Raw genomic sequence first — 19,156 nt, forward strand, 5'->3', positions numbered from 1 at the left:
TAACAGAAGGGGACAAGGTAATGGTACGGTCAGAAAAGGAAATAGAATTTACAGAGGAACGAAGTTGATAGGGGGTGCCAATTAAGAGAGCTTCAGTTTTGGTGCTGTTCAGCTTGAGGAAGTTCTTGGACATCCAGGCCTCAATCTCATCCAAGCAGGAGGAAAACGTTGTATGGAGGTGTAAGAGAAGTCGAATCCAGTCTCACATAGAGCTGCGAATCATCGGCATAGCAATGGAATGAAGCTCCATGCCTGCCGATGATGTGACCCAGGGGTAGTATATAGATATTAAAAGAGGGTCGGCCCAAGGACTGATCCTTGTGGGACCTCACAGGTGACAGTGTGGGTATGAGATTTAGCATCTCCCCAAGGCCACATACCCAGTCCTGTCTGTAAGATAGGACTCAAACCACTCCAAAGCAATGCCAGAAAGTCCAAAGTGGCTCGGGGAACAAAACATCGAAATTCAGGGTTCATGGCCAGGACACTCCTCAGAACTTTAATCCCATTAAGAGCTTGTGGTCAATCCTCAAGATGGCGGGTAGACAAACAAAAACCCACCAATTGTGATTATGCAAGAATGAGCATGGGGGTTTGTGGAAGAGAGGTGCAAAAGAGTGTCAGGAGTGATTTGTGACAGACGAGTGTCAGCAAGAGTGACAGGGAAGGTCTACAGGGCGATAGGGAGACCAGCTGTGTTATATGGGCTGGAGAAGGTGGCACAGGAGACAGAGCTGGAGGTGGCAGAGATAAAGATGCTAAGATTTACATTGGGTGTGACGAGGGTGGACAGGATTAGAAATGAGGACATTAGAGGGTGAGCTCAGGTTAGAAGACAAAGTCAGAGAGGCGAGATTGTGTTGGTTTGGACATGTGCAGAGGAGAGATGAGGGGTATAATGGGAGAAGGGTAGAGGAGAAGAGGAAGGCCTAAGAGGAGGTTCATGGATGTGGTGAGAGAGGACATGCAGGTGATGGATGTAACAGAGCAAGATGACGAGGACAGGAAGATATGGAAGAAGATGATCCACAGTGGTGACCCCAAATGGGAGCAGCCGAAAGAAGAAGAAGAAGAGCAGCTGCCATCAGTCAAGATTGGGCCCAGAAGTTGATGGACAGCCTGCCAGGGTGAACTGCAGAGGTCTTGAAAAAGAAAGAAGGGCCAACACTAAACTTCATGTCGTTGTCCATAAAAGCCTTTGAAACGTCTGAACTGCTTGTCATTCTACTTCAGTGTCCCACAGAAACATCTGACACGAAGATCTAAAAACACTGAAGCAGCAGACTTTGTGAAAACCAACACTGGGGCCAATCTGAAAACTTATGGCCACCTCACCCTGCGACTAAAAGACAGAATTGAGAAGCGCAAGTCGCTGGGTACGTCAGACTACACGAGCGGCCCTCACGGTGAGCGCAGCGCCGCCGACTGCCTCCGAACTCGCCAAGATTATGTAAAATAAATGTGACGTGGCCCAAATCATCTCCCACGCCCCCCCTCCCCCCCCCCCCCCCCCCCCCCCCACCCCCCAAAAAATAAAACCTTGACAAGCTTTAAAGGTGCATTAAACCCCCCAAATGCCAGCGAATTACCAGGCCACACTAACGGCAGCTGTCTGGGATGAAAGGCGCTACACAGAGCAAAGCTTACCAAACAGGGGTGCCAGTGAGGTGGGCGAGCCCCCCAGATTCATTTTTCACTCATTTCTTTATTAAATTGGTTTTCTTTCCAGTTACATCGTTAAACAAAAAAAGTGTTAGTTAGCATCTAATTGAAATGCCAGTACATTCCCACAATGCAGCAGTGAACTAAACAGTCACACCCCCGCCCCCCCCCTCGGCGTCACAGTGCAGGTTGATTTTGATTTTCTTGTCATGGCGGGCTTGGCCACTGACCGCCCGGCCGGCCGCCACAGTGTCCATGGTGAACGTGCTGGTGTGTCTAACTACAGTGCAATTGAACAGGAAGCGAGTGGGGCAGAGGAGAAGCGGGCGCCATTCACCATTTGAACCCGTGTCAAACAATAACCCTCAATGGAGGTGTCCAGACTGGCTTGCTCTCCACTGGGCTAATGCCTATAACGCTGTAGTGTATCAAGGGGGGGGTGACCCCCCCCCCCAATCCAGTAAGGGCATACATCAAATATTAAAATAAAGCAACTGCTTAGGCTCAAAGGTCACAGCAATATGCTAGTAAGTGAGTGAGCTGAAGGCTTATTAGAGTGGGCACACCAAACCCCCCCCCCCCCCCCAAACTCCTAGGCTGACTGGGGGGGGCAGGCTGGTGGGCCATCGCAGCAGTGGCAACAGCAACAACCCTAAAATCAAATCCAGTCCATCCCAAAATGAGCAGCACATACAGGGTGGCCCCCCCCACACCCCCCCCCCCACCATAATCCAACCTACCCCATCCCCTTAAAAAGTCTGAAGTGGCTTTGGTAGAATCCAAAAACAAAAAGACGACGACGAGATAAAAAGTGGTTCCTTCAAATCAGTCCCCTCACTTGCCAGGCTCATCCCCGCTGCCCAGTTGTGGTGGCTCGTGATGGTGGTGGTCACAGAGGCGCCAGCCAGCAGGGGGCAGTTCAACGTCGCCTTGCCTTCTCACGTGCTCGCTCGCTCTTGCGCTCTCTCTCTCCGTGCTCATTCTCCCCCCCAACTCCCTCGTCCCCACTGCTTTTTCTTTCAGCAGCATCGCTTCACCTTCTTCTTGGGCTGCTTGCCGTTGATCTTCACCAGATCGCCGTGCTGCACCAGCCGGGCTTGAGACGCCTTCTTGGCCCGCAGCACCATGTGCGTGATAGCCATGAACATCTGGGAAGAGATTTGGGAGGACAGTTAAAACGGCACGACTGATGGGTGAACAGGAGAATGTGGAATGGCTCCCCACCCCCATCAGCACATGGCACAAGATGAAACCAACACTTACTGGACAAATACGGCAGCCGGCACCCATCATGCTGGGCCGATACCCGAAGAGGGGCGTCTAGTGGTGGGACTGCTTAGTTAGGAGTCGTGACTTTCACCTGTCGCACCTCACTATCCGTTCATAGAAAATCCCCCCCACCCCATAGAGCCCCTCACCTCTTCCACATTGATGTTCTCTTTGGCGCTGGTTTCGAAGAATGGAACCCCCATGGAGTCACTGAAGCGCCGGGCATCCTGCGTCTCCACCTGCTTTTTGGATGGGTTGTCGTTCTTGTTTCCCACTGGAGGAAGACAAACAGAGTAGGGATTAAAAAAAACAAAAAAAAACACATAAACAGCAAGACCATCACAGTATGGGGGGCCGGAGTGGTTAATGAGTGCGCTAGAAAGATGGAGAGCCCTGCAAGGTGACACCAGTGGCTTTATCTGCTTGAGGCCCGGGGTGAAATTTCAGTAGGATGCCCACTTGTTGGCAGGGCTGCGTTTGTCCCCCCACTTGTATATGGTTTGCCAAAATGCAGATTTATGGAGTCTTCCAGAAATGCCTCCCTGCCAGACAGATGACCATCCACTCCTATGAAGAGCCTCCTGTCCCTTCTTTCTGTTTGCCCCTTCCACCATTTCTGTATGTTATGTATCGGGCGGGCAGCTGGTGGGGGGTGTGGATTTTCGAGTTTCCAGTTCAAGGAGGTCTGCACCATGGATCTTCCTGAAGTCTTCTCCCTCTTTGAACTGGTTATGGAGGTGTTGAGTCGTGAGATCGAGGGTACATTTGAGGGAAGGCTGAACACCACACAGACATTAGGAAGTTTGTCCTTCACACAGAGAAGCACAGACACTTGGAATGGGTGACCAAGCAGTGTGGTGGACAGGAGGGACTTTCAATAACTCGACTTCATGTTATTTATGGACGAATTATGGGCACAAGACTGGCAAGCGTTGGCGGGCTGAATGGCCTGTTGTCGTCCAGATTATCTCTCTATTATAAAGGAAAATCTTGAGATGAGACGAGACTATGGCCAAGAGATTTTTTCAAGCCCCACCCCCTCTCAAACCACACCCACGGTCCTCTCACCTCTCACTGGTGTGAATGCTTTTGTCAAGATACACTTCCTGCACTCTCAGCTCTTATAAATTTTTACGTTTTCCTCACTAACTTCCCAATAAAAGAAGACATATTATGTTCAACTCTTATTGAAGAACTAGACAAAGAGCCCATTTTGACAACGTAAGATGAAACGGGCACAAGTGGAATAGTATAATATATAATAAGTATAAGCACCACAAACCTGATATGGGTGTATTGAATGAATGCGTAATTGAATCAGAATGCGTAATTAGGCCTGGAGCTGTAGTCGAAATCGCCTTTCAGGCCTCTAGAGCTTTAATCGAAGTCGCCTTTCTCTTTGAATTTTCGCAGCCGTAAATCCGCCGACTGCCGCGATGTCGGTCTCGTAAGGTTTTTCGGACATGTGCAGAAGGCGACTGCGCATTCGGCTTCGGACAGACGTGAGTGAGTGAGGAGACTGGCAAATTATGTATTAAGATTTAATCCCGAAGGGTTATCAACAGAAAAGTACACGGACAATCCTACCACCGAAAAACGATTAAGTCAAACAAATTAACGCGAAAATTGACTATCAGTTACACACCAAATTGATTAAATGCGTATCAATAGACTACGCTGAAACAGTTGGTGGTGATGGTGCAGAAGATGAAAACATCAACTTACAATATCATGAAGAATATCTACAACCGTTAACACCATCTGGTCTTCCAGCGGCCGAATTACTGTTGAAAGAAGGACGTATCGTAATGTTATTGTGTAATTTATGTCTGAGTGATGGGCTGTGCAATAGTTGTATTGAAAATTGGTCAAACAATTCTGACATGTAAAGTTTTAACAGGCGACAAGAAAGGTAATGTGGTACATCTTAACATTAGACACCAAAGGAGACCTTGATATGCCATTCGTATTAAAACGTTTGCCAAAGCTATTCTAACGAGAAACTGTAAAGACAATTAACAAATCACAAGGGCAAACATTCGAAAAGTCGGTTTATTTATTAGAGAGAAAGAAACGATATTCACTCACGGGCAGTTATACGTTGCATTGTCACGATGGAAGTCCAAACACGGAATCAAAATTCAAAACGATATTGACGAAAAGTTAATTTCAAATATTGTTTTTACTGAAGTTTTACAGTAAAAGTTTAAAAAGTATTTGCCTGTTAATTTCAAAGCCAAACAGAACAAAATCGTATAACACAACAAATACCTCTAACGCAACGTGAAACATAATTTTCTTTCAATTTATTATGTTTTACTATTTTTTACTATGGTTAATTACTCGCTGTAATGTAAAGTAGTTCTATTATGCATATGTAACAATTCACATGAAAATAATCTGTTTAAATTGTACATCCGCATCCCCATACACGAGCGGCAGAGCCGAGAAGTGGCTAGCATATACCACCCGCCCAAGGATTGGCGAGTGAAGCGAGGAGGGGGCAGAGCCCCATAGTTCTAATAAAAGACCAATCCCCCCAGTGCTGCTTTATGACAATGACATTGTGTTGTGTAGGACCAGAAGGGAGAAAGTGGTAAGGAAGTTGGAAGTATGGAGAAGGACTGTGGAAGATAAGAGGGTTGAAGATAAATAGGAAGACGACTATGACAGAATGTTTGAGGTTTAATGCTGATCAGGATTCAGAGGTTAGCCTGCAGGAAGAGCCTCTGAAAAAGAGTGGAGAAGTTTAAATATGGATGGATCAGTGGTAGCCCAAGATAGAGACTGACGTGCAGAGTGTGGTGTGGATGGAACAACTGGACCAAAGTATCAGGAGTATTGTGTGATCAAAGAAATAAGGTGAAGGTTAATGGAAAGATTTTTAAGACCAGCAGTGATGGATGGAGCTGATGACATTGTGATCTGTAGCGAGAGAAGGGAGCAGGTTGAGGAGACCCTGGAGAGGTGGAGATATGAGAGGAATGAAGGTCAGTAGGACCACCAAGACAGAATACATGTGTGTAAATGAGAGGGAGGTCAGTGGAATTGTGAGGATGTAGGGAGTAGAGTTGGCGAAGGTGATTGAGTTTAAATACTTGGGATCAACAGTACAGACTAATGGGGATTGTGGAAGAGAAGTGAAAAAGAGAGTGCAGGCAGGGTGGAATGGGTGGAGAAGAGTGTCAGGAGTGATTTGTGACAGACGGATATCAGCAAGAGTGAAAGAGAAGGTCTACAGGATGGTAGTGAGAACAGCTATGTTATATGGGTTGGTAACAGTGGCACAGGAGACAGAGCTGGAGATGCCAGAGTTAAAGATGCTAAGATTAGCATTGGGTGTGACGAGGATGGACAATTAGAGATGAGGACATTAGAGGGTCAGCGCAGGTTGGGAGACAAAGTCAGAGAGGCGAGATAGTGTTGGTTTGGACATGTGCAGAGGAGAGATGCTGGGTATAATGAGAGAAGGGTACTAAGGATAGAGCTGACAGGGAAGAGGAAGGCCTAAGAGAAGATTTATGGATGTGGTTAGAGAGGACATGTAGGTGATGGGTGTAACAGAACAAGATGCAGAGGACAGAAAGGTACGGAAGAAGATGATCCGCTGGGGCAACACCTAACAGGAGCAGCCGAAAGATGATGTAGTAGTAATGGATGGAGCCGAGATACAGGCAAGTAAAGGGAGCACAGCAGGAAAAGAAGTTGGATGTGACAGAAAGGAGAAGGTGGAGATGGCTGTGTGAAGTAAGAAATGAGACCATCAGAGGAACAAAAAAACTAGGAGGGAAACCTAAGAAGGTACCAGAAGGTGGCTGAGGTGGTATGGTCATGTGATGAGGAGAGACCAAGAGGGATGCACATGGAAGTCCTGGGGAGGAGAGAGAGCAAGGGAGGCAAAAGCAGAAGAAGATATGAAGGAAAAGGGTCCGACTGGGGAGAAGGTGCAGGACTGAGCTGAATGGAGATGGTTGATTTGGCACATCGACCCCAGAAGTGTGAAAAAACGAAGAGGAACGAGAAGCTGCTTCATTGGTCAGCTCAGTCATTGCTAACACTCTGCCATTGGTCCAGCTGATGTCGGTCATGAGGCCAGGGGCTCAGTTAGTTTTGCGCCTTCACTTTTCTCCATAACATGCTTATCGTTTTCCCTGCGTGGATGTTTACTTTTTATAAACACACAAATGAATTTACTCCACTCAGGAAGAGGCAAATTGCGATTATCTACATACTGTGTGCGCAAAACAAATCTTAAATGACAATCTGTCGGCAAACTTTCACACACATCACAATTTTTAATCCAACAATGGGTCATAATCTGAAATGACAATACGTGACCCACTCACCGAGGACTTTGCAGACGTTGTCGCAGTTCTGTCCGATCTCATTCAGCCAGCGCTTGACATTCACAAAGGACTCGGGGTTGGTGACGTCGTAGACGATGATCACTCCATGCGTGTTTCTGTAGTACCTGGCGAAGTGGGAAACGCAAAAGCATGAAGGTGACACAATGCAGTGTGACAATAAACATCTAATCTCAGCTAAAAGGACCTCACAGCTCGAGCTCGCCATCCGATGGAGGAGTCACCAGCCACTGGGATAGACCAACCAGCTGCAATGGGGTCCCAGGCACTTCACCCTTTGTTCTAAACGGACCTGTGCAGTTCACACTAGCTAGCGTCACCCACCACCAGACTGAATGACCCCTCAATCATATATCTGGCTTGAGCTGGACAGCTCCGTTACAGACCTGGAATGATGTTTATTGGCCGCACTGGCAGCCAGTTCAGCACAGTAGGTGACACCTCTTTCATTGCACCGGTGGCTTAAGCCAAAATGCTTGGTTTTAGACCAGGGGTGTCCAGCTCTGGTCCTGGTGGGCCGCAGGTTTTCATTCTAACCATCTTCTTAATTAGTGAGTCGTTTTTGCTGCTGTTTTAATTGACGTGACTCGGACCCCCTTAGCCATTTCTTTTTTCCTTAATGAGTAGCCAAACAATAATGAGACACAAAACAAGCACATCACCCGAAAATAAAGAAAGGTGAAGGTCTCGGTCATGTTGGTCTGTTCAGGTCACCAAAACATCTTGACGGTGGTCTTAGAAAAAAACAGAAAATCAACAGAATGAGAGCAGCAACAAGTCCTGATATTCAATAACGGCTTTAATGAACAGCAAGAATTGTCGTCTCATTAAGAAACCGGTTGGAGTGAAATTGGCTGGAGTCTGACATTCCAGTTTAGCTGGTCATCTATCGGCTCGTCTCACATCTCATTTCTGATTGGCTGCCATTTAATGAAGAAACGAATCAATACAGAGGACTGAATCCTTAACAACAGGGCTATTGAAATGAATGGTAAAGGAGTTAATTAGCAGTAAAAACTGATTAGGAAAAGGGGGAGAATGAAAACCTGCAGCCGCTGCGGCCCACCAGGACCGGCGTTGGACACTCCTGTTTTAGACTATGAGAGAAGTGTATGGGGATGAACAGGTCCGGTGGTCTGGCCCAGCAGGTGACAATGACTCCATCATGCCACTAGCTTGAGCTGCACAGTTCCATTTCAGTACAGAGGGAAGCAATGGCAGGAGGTTCAGCTTGGTGACCCCTTCAGTGTGCTACTAACGTGAGATGCAGGGGTCCATTTATAACCACGGGAGGAATGTGTGGGGTAGCACCACAATATAAATGTGGCAAAAAATGAGAGCGATGTATAAAATGCGCTGTATGATAAACCAGACTCTACATACAGACAGATACATAGGAAAGGCACTAACGGACAGACAGTGAGACAGATGGCACCTTTACAGATGATACAGTATGTAAGATACTATTGTCACGCCCCTTCAGGCTACAGACGAGGGGGTCAGGAGAGTACCTCTCCGAAACGCTAGATGGCAGCCCCCCCCCCCCCCCCCCGCCCCGGGTTGCATCAGGGCCACGGGCATGGGATTTTGGAAGTCAAGCCTGTTGGGGTCCGTGGCCACCACCAGGGGGTGTTGCAGTGGTTCCTGAGCCCATGTTTTCTGCCACACCCGGAAGTGCAGCCAGAAATGGGGCCACAAACACCTGGAGCACTTCCGGGTGGGCTATAAAAGGAGCCAGCGGCCGCCACTCCGAGAACCAGAGTGAGGAGGAGAGGGACTAAGCTTGCTGGAGAGGAGTGGAGGAGAAAGAGAAGAATTGTTGTGATTGTGCTATTGTGCCTGTGGGAACGGGGAAGGCGCTACCCACAGGCGAAGAAAAAAGAAAAATAAAACATTTAGTGTGCCTCCCGTGTCTGTCTGAGCGCTCGTATAGCGCCTTTGTCACACTATATAAAAACAAATAGAAGAATAAGTGACACTAGACAGAGAAAAAGAGAAGAAAGTGAGGGGACAATATAGGACAGATGTCAGTGAGAAAGAAAGATGGCAAACCATGCAAGTCTACCTCACTCTGAAAAACAGAACTACGACATGCAAAACAGCCTTCAACCTCACAAAGTGCCTCGTCGATATGAGGGCACAAAATAAGGAGGACTCAGTCGGGCACCAAGCGAGCAGCTCTGCGTCTTTTTTTGTAAAGCCACCTTAAAATAACCCAGAAAGAGGAGGAAGACACTTTGTGGTCTTCTTAATGGTTTCAAAATGTTGTGCTGTGCCTGCCTGAAGAGACTCCCTTCTCTCATGCCCACCCACCTCCTTTTCACACATGTCCCACACCCCCCCAAACCCCACGGTCACAGCTGTGTCCTTCCCTTTTTCTACACCTGCATGGCAGGCCACAGACGTCCACACTTGCACTTCCCTCAATTTAACTTCCAGGTCCGCTCAATATTATATTATTATTTTTAAACGATACACTTAGTTGGTTCAAGAGTTCCACTTTATCATGTGACTTTATAGCGCCTTTTTGCCTGTGCACCAATTTCATGCTAGTTGTTACCGGACCACTCTCAAGTACGGACTGTCTGCACCCACAGAGAGATGTGTGACAAAGTGCAATCAACGTTGGACCACAAAGCCACCCCGCTTCAAGTCTTCTTACTATATACGCAATCCACTTCTTGTTGCTTCTGTTAAAACGGAAGGTCCCACTGCCTCAAAAGATGCCCCCATTGCATTCCCTCACCCAGCAAGTGAGCCCAGAGGCTGATGTGCCTCTCCCAATGCCATCAACAGCAGCCTTACTCACGTGGATGTAATCGTGCGAAACCTCTCCTGGCCAGCGGTGTCCCAGATCTGCAGTTTCACCTTCTCCCCATCAATCTCAACGGTGCGGATCTTGAAATCTACACCAATCGTCGTGATGTAACTTCCTGTGGACAGAAAGCAACAGTACAGTTCAGACTGGCCAAAGCTTGGGATGCGAGGTTGGCCACTTCGCAAGGAAAGGGCTGGCAGCCCGTAACTTCATACCTGAGAAGGTGTTGTCCGCAAACCGCAACAGCAAACTGCTCTTCCCGACATCTGCACAGGGAAGAAAAACAAGAACCTTGAGTGGGTTATTCTCGAGCTCAAGGCGTGACAGAGCGCCCCCAACTGTTTGCCATTAAAAGCTTGGGATTGTTTTTGAGGATCACAGCGGCCACAACTGCCAGAGCTCTTGGTAAAGCAATCTGAAATCCAGACAAGGCGGAAAACATTGGTACTCAGCTAAAACAGACACAAAAATATTTGACGTCCACAACTCTGTACACCATATTTAAGAGAACAGAATCTTTGCCTTTGATTTATGACCAAACACATTTTAAATGACTAAACAAATGAAAATGGCACAGACAAAAACACTGGTACCCTTAACCCAGTATTTCTTAGCACAGCCTTTGAAGATGACAACTGCCATGAAGAACTTTCGTCAGATTTCTGAACTCGACTGGTCATTTGGCCAACTCTTCTTTGGCCTTCTCAGGTTTGATGGACACCTTCAGCCAACCAAGACTTTCAGCTCTTTCTTCTTCTTTCAGCTGCTCCCGATAGGAGTTGCCCCAGTGGATCATCTTCTTCCATCTCTTTCTGTCCTCTGCATCTTGTCCTCTCTCACCACATCCATAAACCTTCTCTTAGGCCTTCCTCTTTTCCAGCTTTATCCTTAGCATCCTTCTCCCAATATACCCCTCATCTCTCCTCTGCACATGTCCAAACCAACTCAATCTCACCTCTCTGACTTTGTCCCCCAACCTGAGCTGACCGTCTAATGTCCTCATTTCTAATCCTGTCCATCCTCGTCACACCAAATGCAAATCTTAGCATCTTTTAACTCTGCCACCTCCAGCTCTGTCTCCTGCGCCACTATCTCCAGCCCACATAACATAGCTGGTCTCACTACCGTCCTGTAGACCTTCCCTTTCACTCTTGCTGATACCCGTCTGTCACACATCACTCCTGACACTCTTCCCCACCCATTCCACCCTGCCTGCACTCTCTTCTTCACTTCTCTTCCACAATCCCTGTTACTCTGTACTGTTGATCCCAAGTATTTAAACTCAACCACCTTCACCAGCTCTACTCCCCTCATCCTCACCATTCCACTGACCTCCCTCTCATTCACACACGTATTCTGTCTTGTTCCTACTGACCTTCATTCCTCTCCTCTCATATCTCCACCTCTCCAGGGTCTCATCAACCTGCTCCCTACTATCACTACAGATCACAATGTTATCAGCAAACATCACAGTCCACGGGGACTCCTGTCTAATCTCATCTGTCAACCTGTCCATCACCATTGTAAATGAGGGCTCAGAGCCGATCCCTGATGTAATCCCACCTCCACCTTGAATGCATCCGTCACTCCTACCTCAGATGGTTAATGGGAACGGGAGTCCTAGACAGCCACTTCAGGACAGTCAGATATTAGGTCTCTCCTCAGAGGTCTGCTTAGGTTCATGATCCAGCTGGATAACCCTTGACTTGCAACTTTCTGACTTACAATGCCCCGAATATCTCATTGAAGTGGGGTTTTTCTTACACGGAGTCAACGGTCATCCAGAAAGCTCCAAATGGTGCAACTTGAGCTTGAAGAAGATCTGCCTGGACGTGGTTTTTAAAGTTTTCCTTGGTTCTTCCTCCACCATCTGAACAGTCTTTCTCAAACACCTTGAGCCATACTTCCTGATGGGGCAACCTGGAGGGACGTCAGCTACAGTGGTAGATGTCTGGGTAATACTGGCAGCAGCGTTCACAATAAATATCAAGCTCTAGGTTGATGGTCTTGTTACCATTGTTGCCGTTTGCCTGGCCTCCTTGGACAACTCTTTGTTCTACCATCTCCTCCCTGGGGTTTAGTGTGTCACAAAACAGTTGAGTGAACTTCTAATCACTCATTCAGCCAATCGGAGATAATCATTAAAGACATTAAAGCCAACCACAAGAATTCATTCACGAGTCTTACCAGTTTCCCACCATCTCCCTCTGGTTTACAGCTGATGTTTCCACCCCAACTCTACCATTTTTAGAGATCGGTCTTCCTACCAGCTTTCCAGGACATCACACCTTTGTCAACTACAAGCCAACTTACTCACACAGTTACCTTCTCTACACCTCCATCCTCTTCTGGCATACTAAAAACTCTCAACCTCATTTCTGTTACTCTGCACTAATGAGGTTGGCTTTGCAATGAAGCACTCAGATTAAGGAGTTTCTTCACCAATAGAGGATACCCTTCTCGTATTATGGACAGCGCCGTCAATCAATCCAAGAGCAACCTCGTATTGGCCATTTTAAGAGGAACCCCGATAATGGAAACCCCACATTCTGCTGGTCATCCCATTCCATCTCAACACTCTCTCTCCCTCAACAGCACATCAAACTTCCCAATTTCTGAAGGCTGATCCCTCCACAGGAGCCTTTTTTTATTTTTCCAAACCTTCTCTTGATCTCGATTCCACCAACCACCTACGCCAAGCAAACTTTTTATCCACAGTTCGTTTCATGGAGGACAGCCATGTTCCCCCACCAGGCACTTTGAACTGTAACCAGAACTGATGTTATCACTTCCATACGTGTCATCAACACCACCCTTGTATCTGGTCCCTCTGGACAGTTCAATATTAAACAAACGGGCCTCTTCCAGTCCAAAAACCTCATCTACTGCATTTCTTGTAGGAACCATCCAGCCATCTACCGTTGAAGACAGAAGTTTGGGGCAAATTATTTAATAACCCTTATAACCCTCCACGTTTTATACCAGCAAACTATAAATTTGGCGTATCACTTAAGACGTCTACCCTATGCAGGGCAAAAGACATTTTTCCAGCAATGTTCAAAGAGTATGTCACTTTTTATTGACCATATCACAATTCCAGTACGTCACTTTGTTCATGTTTGGTCGCATTGCCTTTAAGTTGTTTAACTTGAGCCACACGTTTTGGGTCGCCTTCCACAAGCGTCTGACAATATGTTGCTGGAATTCTGGCCCACTACTTCAGTCGGAACTGCTGTAATTGGGACAGGTTCGTCGGCCTCCTTGCTCACACGCAATTTTTCACTTCTGCCCACAAATTTTCAATCGGATTGGGATGAGAGCTTTGTGATGGCCACTCCAGTGCCCTGCCCTTGTTGTCTTTAAACCATTTTGTCACACCGTTGGGGTCCTTGTCCATTTGGAAGACCCATTTGGGACTGAGCTTCAATATTCTTGCTGAGCTCTTGAGATGATGTTGTTGCTGTGTATCTCCACCATTTTCCTGCCTCATGATGCCATCTGTTTTGTGAAGAGCACCAGTCCCTCCTGCAGCCCCAACCCCATGCTTGATGGTTAAGGTGGTGGTCTTTGGCTGGCAAGCCTCACCCTTTTTCCTCCAAACATAACAATGGTCATTACGGCCAAACATTTCCCTCTTGGATTCATAAGACCAGAGGACATTTCTCCAGAAGGTCAGATCTTTGTTCCCATGTGCCACTGCAAACTGCAGTCTGGCTTTTTTTATGGCGGCTTTGGAGCGGTGACTTCTTCCTTGCTGTGCAGCCTTTCAGGTTTTGCTGATGTCAGACTCATTTTACTGTGGATATCAAAACTTGTCTACCTGTGTCCTCCAGCATCTTCACAAGGTCTTCTGCTGTTGTTCTGGGATTGATTGGCACTTTTTGTGCCAAAGTCTGTTCTTCTCTAGGAGACAGAATGCGTCTCCTTCCTGAGTGGTGTGATGGCTGGGTGGTCCCACGGTGTTTATACTTACGTATTATTGTTTGTACAGATGAATGTGACACCTTCAGGCATTTAAAAGTTGTTCCCAAGGATGAACCAGACTTGTGGAGGTCTGCCATTTTTATTTTTTCTGAGGTCTTAGCTGATATCTTTTGATTTTCCCATTCTGCCAAGCAAAGAAACAGTGAGTTTGATGGTCGGCCTTAAGACACATCAACATGTTGAATCCGATTAGGCTAACTGGCTATCAGAAGCTAATTGTCTAATTTCCTAATGGCTTGACATCACTTTCCGGAATGTTCCAAGCTGTTTAAAGGCACAGTTAAAATGTATGTAAACTTGTGACTCTCTGGAATTGTGATATGGTCAATCTTCTTCTTTCGGCTGCTCCCGTTAGGGGTTGCTACGGCGGATCATCTTCTTCCATATCTTTCTGTCCTCTGCATCTTGTTCTGTCACACCCGTCACCTGCATGTCCTCTCTCACCACATCCATAAACCTTCTCTTAGGCCTTCCCCTTTTCCTCTTCCCTGGCAGCTCTATCCTTAGCACCCTTCTCCCAATATACCCAGCATCTCTCCTCTGCACATGTCCAAACCAACGCAATCTCGCCTTTCTGACTGTCTCCCAACCATCCAACTTGAGCCGACCCTCTAATGTCCTCATTTCTAATCCTGTCCGTCCTCCTCACACCCAATGCAAATCTTAGCATCTTTAACTCTGCTACCTCCAGCTCTGTCTCCTGTGCCACCGTCTCCAACCCATATAACATAGCTGGTCTCACTACTGTCAAAGTGAAATACTCAGTGAACATTGTTGGAAAACATTACCTTTGCCCTGCACGAAGCAGACGTCTTAAACAACATGTCAAAGTTACACTTCATTAGTATAACGTCTAAGAGCTTATAAAGTGAATTTAAATGTGGATGGATACTTCTGACTTCAGGTGTACGTCGGAAAAATAGGAAGACGGCTAGCAAACCATTTCAGGGAACATGTCCGAGCCGTTAAAATTAAAGACCTTACAAAGCCTATCGCAAAACACTTCACGACCCTTGACCACAGCCACACTAAAGTCTCCGTTTGTGTTCTCCCTCAGGGCTTCAAAGACCCTTTTCAAAGAAAAGGAGAAGTTCGGCACATTCTCAATCAGGGATTACACATTTCTCTCCAGGTTTTAATGACAAAGTTTTTTTTAACTCTTCCTTCATCTCCTCTAATGGTAGGTTTTTTTTTTTTTTGTTATCAACTCTCACCTTGTCTCCTTCCTTTTCAGCTACGCACCTGACGAAGACCCTACAGCCGAAACGTCGTGTCTGTAGCCTTCTTTCCCCTTTGCTAATGCACGCTGACACAGCACTACACCAGCTCCATTAGACGACACTGCTGGAGTCTGCACGAAGGACCACTACAAGGCGTTTACTTCTTTGAACTTCTAAAGGGCACCAATAATTTTGTCCTAGCCATTTTGAAATGTCTTTGCAGAATAAGCAGGAATTGAGTTCTTTTTTTTTTCCTTTTGTTCAACAGCAAAACAAAGACATGTAAATATGGATAACTCAAGATCGAACATAAGAACATTAAAACAATCTGGACGAGAACAGGCCATTCAGCCCAACAATGTTCACCAGTCCTATCCACTTATTTCTTCCAAAAAAACATCAAGTTGAGTTCTGAAAGTCCCTAAAGTCTTACTGTCCACCACACTACTTGGTCACTTATTCCAAGTGTCTATTGTTCTTTGTGTAAAGAAAAACTTCCTAATGTTTGTGCAAAATGTACCATTAAGTTTCCAACTGTGTGAACTCATTTTAAAGTCACCGTCTCGATCCTCTGGACTGATTCCCTTCATAATTTTAAACACTTCACTCAGGTCTCCTCTTCATCTCCTTAAGGCTCAGCTCTTTTAATCTTTCCTCCTAACTCATCCCCTGTAGCCCTGAATCAGCCTAGTCGCTCTTCTCTGGACATTTTCTTGTGCTGCTATGTCCTTTTTGTCACCTGGGGACCAAAACTACACACAGGACTCCAGATGAGGCCTCACCAGTGTGCTATCTATCTATCTATCTATAAAGCCTGAGCAAAACCTCCTGTGACTTGTATTCCACACATCAAGGCGCTATATAACCTGACATCCTGTTAGCCTTCTTAATGGCTTCTGAACACTGCTTGTCAGTTGATGGCTTAGAGTCCACTATGACTCCTAAATCCTTCTCATGAGGTGGACTGTCGATTTTCTGACCGCCCATTGTGTATTCACACCTCACATTTTTACTTCCTAAGTGTAATTCTTAACATTTACTGACATTAAATTTCATCGTCCACAAATCTGCCCAAGTCTGTCTGCTATCCAAGTCCTTCTGTGATGATATAACGGATTCCAAATCATCTGCTAATCCACCTATCTTGGTATCATCTGCAAACTTAACCAGCTTGTTCCTTATATTCCTATCCAAATCATATAGCAGCGGCCCCAGCTGGTCACCACTCTTAACATCGGCCAGTTCTGATGAGGTCCCTCACACCATCACCCTCTGCTTCCCATGTCTGAACCAATTGTGCCTCCATCACCCTGAACTGCCACTTCTTTTAGTTTGATGCCCAACCTCTCATGTGGCACCTTATCAAATATAAAGTATTTTCAATTCTACACATTTTTGGAAAATTGGTGCAGAACTTCAATTCATTCTTTTCAGCCACATCTATGGGCTCCATTTTACGAAGGGCCTTTGACAGTCGGCACCACGGTATAAACAACAAGGACAGGATGAAGGTTTCTGAAATGCCACTATCTGGGATGGCTTTTAACAAGCACTCATGATGGGGGCTGAGCCGCTTCCTCGAGCGGGTTCAAAGTGCAGGGCACAGCCTGGTTAAAATGTGACCTGGAAAAAATGTCAAACAATTTGCGAGACCAGGTGGGTTGGGCACCGAGGTCCCTCCCAGCGGCCCGCAGTGACAAGAATCAGGAGGTGCTCCACCACTGTGACCAGAGGAATATAACATTAAATAAATTAAAAAAAAAAAAAAAAAATCACTCTCCGCTTCCGCCAATTGTGCAACATCCTGACAGGGCAGCCAGAAAAGCAGAAGGCCTACAGCTGCGGGTTCAGGCCAACGGAGATATCCTGCCGCAGATGACCAAGCAAAAGCAAAAAAACAGAAAAATAAAACTAGAGATTACTGGAGTCTCCAATAATGAGCAGCTTGAACAGGTGGTCGTAATCCTTTCCTGCCATTCCCATTGCTTCTCCCACAATTCCCGGCTCCAGTCACAACAAAAAGGCACCAGGGTGGTTTGTTATTTTGAACGGGTGGTGGTTGTTGTTTTTTTTTGCAGAACGTATAAATTCCACGTGCTGCCGTTGTGGCCTCCACTTCTCTTGGGAGGACACCTGACGTCCCGGAAAACAAATCTCCACTTTCTCGTCCAAAATGCGTGACACCCTTGAAGGGGATGGGTGGAGGGGTGGGGGGGAGAAATCGGACACCCAAGCAAAGCTGCTCACTGTCCAAGTGCCCACCGGCTGCTCAGGTTTGGTCTTCCTGTGCAAACTGCGTACAGAGTGCACCCCCCCCGCCACCCCCTAAAAGACACAAAAATCCAGCTGCTTGACAAAAGGGATCTCGCCCTCCCCCACCCCTTCCTGGGGGGGGCTAGGAAGAGGGAAGAAATGACCACAGCCAAAAAACAAAATAAAATGAGAGGGCACAGTCAGGTTGGGCGCAAGTCTGTCGGCTGATGTCACACGACTCTTCCGTCTCGTTCAGGTCAGGTGGCACCCACTGCTGGGACGGGATCTCTTATTTCACACCCCAGGCCCTCTCAAGTCTCTCCTGCTCGCTCGCTCGCTCGATGCGACTTGTCAGCCACAGCCACTCTGTAAGTAAAACAAACAACAAAAAACAGAAGCGTCAATGTGAGAATGGGGGGTCAACATGGCAGAGTTTAATTGTGAACAGAGCATTGGGGAGGAAACGACATACGAGGAGACCCAAAAATTCATGGAATCGGTTAATAGCATGGGAGTAGGGTGTAGTTGTCGAATATTCCGCTACCCACAGCTTTTCCCAGCCCGCTAGCGGACTGTGGCAGCATTTTAGGATAAAAATCACAATAAATCCAGAGGTTAAAATGCAGTCTCTAAATCCTCCTGATCTCCGGTGGAGACTCGGCAGCCACAAACTCCTTTCTGCCAACCCCCGTCTTGGCTGCCTACAAAACTGCGCAGCCAGACCCGTCCGAGGTCGGCTCTCCTCCCGTCTCCCTTCGCGCTCACTCAGTCGCCCTTCACCTCCATAGGGAGGTCTCCCGTCCCGCGTGCCCCATTCTACTCGATTACTGAATGAGCCCCAGAGCGCCAATACCTACGCTCTTTCGCGGGGCCCCAGCTCGTGCGGCCTTCCCGATCTCGGTGGCCAGATCGTCCTCCCAAGAGTGCTCTTCACTCGTCTTAACCTCCTCGCGATAGTTTCCTTTTTATCCCTCGATCTCTTCTCCTCCTGTGCTGGCCCATACTTATACGGCTCCGTGGGCGCAGCACCTTAATCACACACCGCAGTAAGTCGATGAAACAATTGAGAATGATCGCACCAGCACGTGCAACTCGCCCCAATTACCGCATTAACTCCCCCACGGTCATGCAATCACGCCCACAGAGAGTGACACGGCGGTCTGGATTTAAAACTGGCCATATTTTTGAAGCCTCGGACCCGCTATACCACACCGACCCCCCCAACCCCTACTTTGACGGTCGTGCGGAAAAGCGCTGATAAACGCACTTGATTCATCTAACGCACACCTCCACCACCCCGTTTTGACAATCACGCTTGATTCACTGATGGGGGGACCACCCCACACCCTTCCCCTCTTAGACGATCTCGCTCGATTCATCGAGGGAAGCTACCCGACTCCTCCCCCCGCCTCCCCACTCAGACAATCGCACTAAATTCACAGTCACAATGTGAAAAAGCAGGTCGTGACACCATAACGGTTAGGAATCACGGTGCTAGGTATACATTCTGGTTATTTAGTCCACACTGTGGCATCACGCGGAGCGGACGGGTTGCATTATTCTACTGTGGTGTTTACTCTACAATC

General features: G+C 47.1%; 1 protein-coding gene across 2 annotated transcripts in view; it reads right to left on the minus strand.

The window, feature by feature from the left end:
* Nucleotides 1-1,685: 1,685 nt before the first annotated feature.
* The window catches only part of si:dkey-16l2.16 (ras-related protein Rab-35), a 31,905-nt gene continuing 14,434 nt past the window's right edge, over nucleotides 1,686-19,156 (minus strand). The window contains exons 2-7 of one of the 2 annotated variants that reach the window (XM_028814918.2): nucleotides 17,240-17,936; nucleotides 10,329-10,379; nucleotides 10,105-10,228; nucleotides 7,278-7,402; nucleotides 3,081-3,205; nucleotides 1,686-2,810 (exon numbers count right to left, since the gene is read on the minus strand). In XM_028814918.2, coding sequence (XP_028670751.1) covers nucleotides 2,682-2,810; nucleotides 3,081-3,205; nucleotides 7,278-7,402; nucleotides 10,105-10,228; nucleotides 10,329-10,379; nucleotides 17,240-17,300 — 615 coding nt within the window. In that variant the 5' untranslated portion in view covers nucleotides 17,301-17,936 and the 3' untranslated portion in view covers nucleotides 1,686-2,681. The remainder of the gene's footprint in view (nucleotides 2,811-3,080; nucleotides 3,206-7,277; nucleotides 7,403-10,104; nucleotides 10,229-10,328; nucleotides 10,380-17,239; nucleotides 17,937-19,156) is intronic. The other variant, XM_051934547.1, reaches the window with a different exon arrangement.

This window comes from Erpetoichthys calabaricus, chromosome 12, assembly GCF_900747795.2.
Source record: "Erpetoichthys calabaricus chromosome 12, fErpCal1.3, whole genome shotgun sequence".
NCBI classification, from domain to species: Eukaryota; Metazoa; Chordata; class Cladistia; order Polypteriformes; family Polypteridae; genus Erpetoichthys; species Erpetoichthys calabaricus.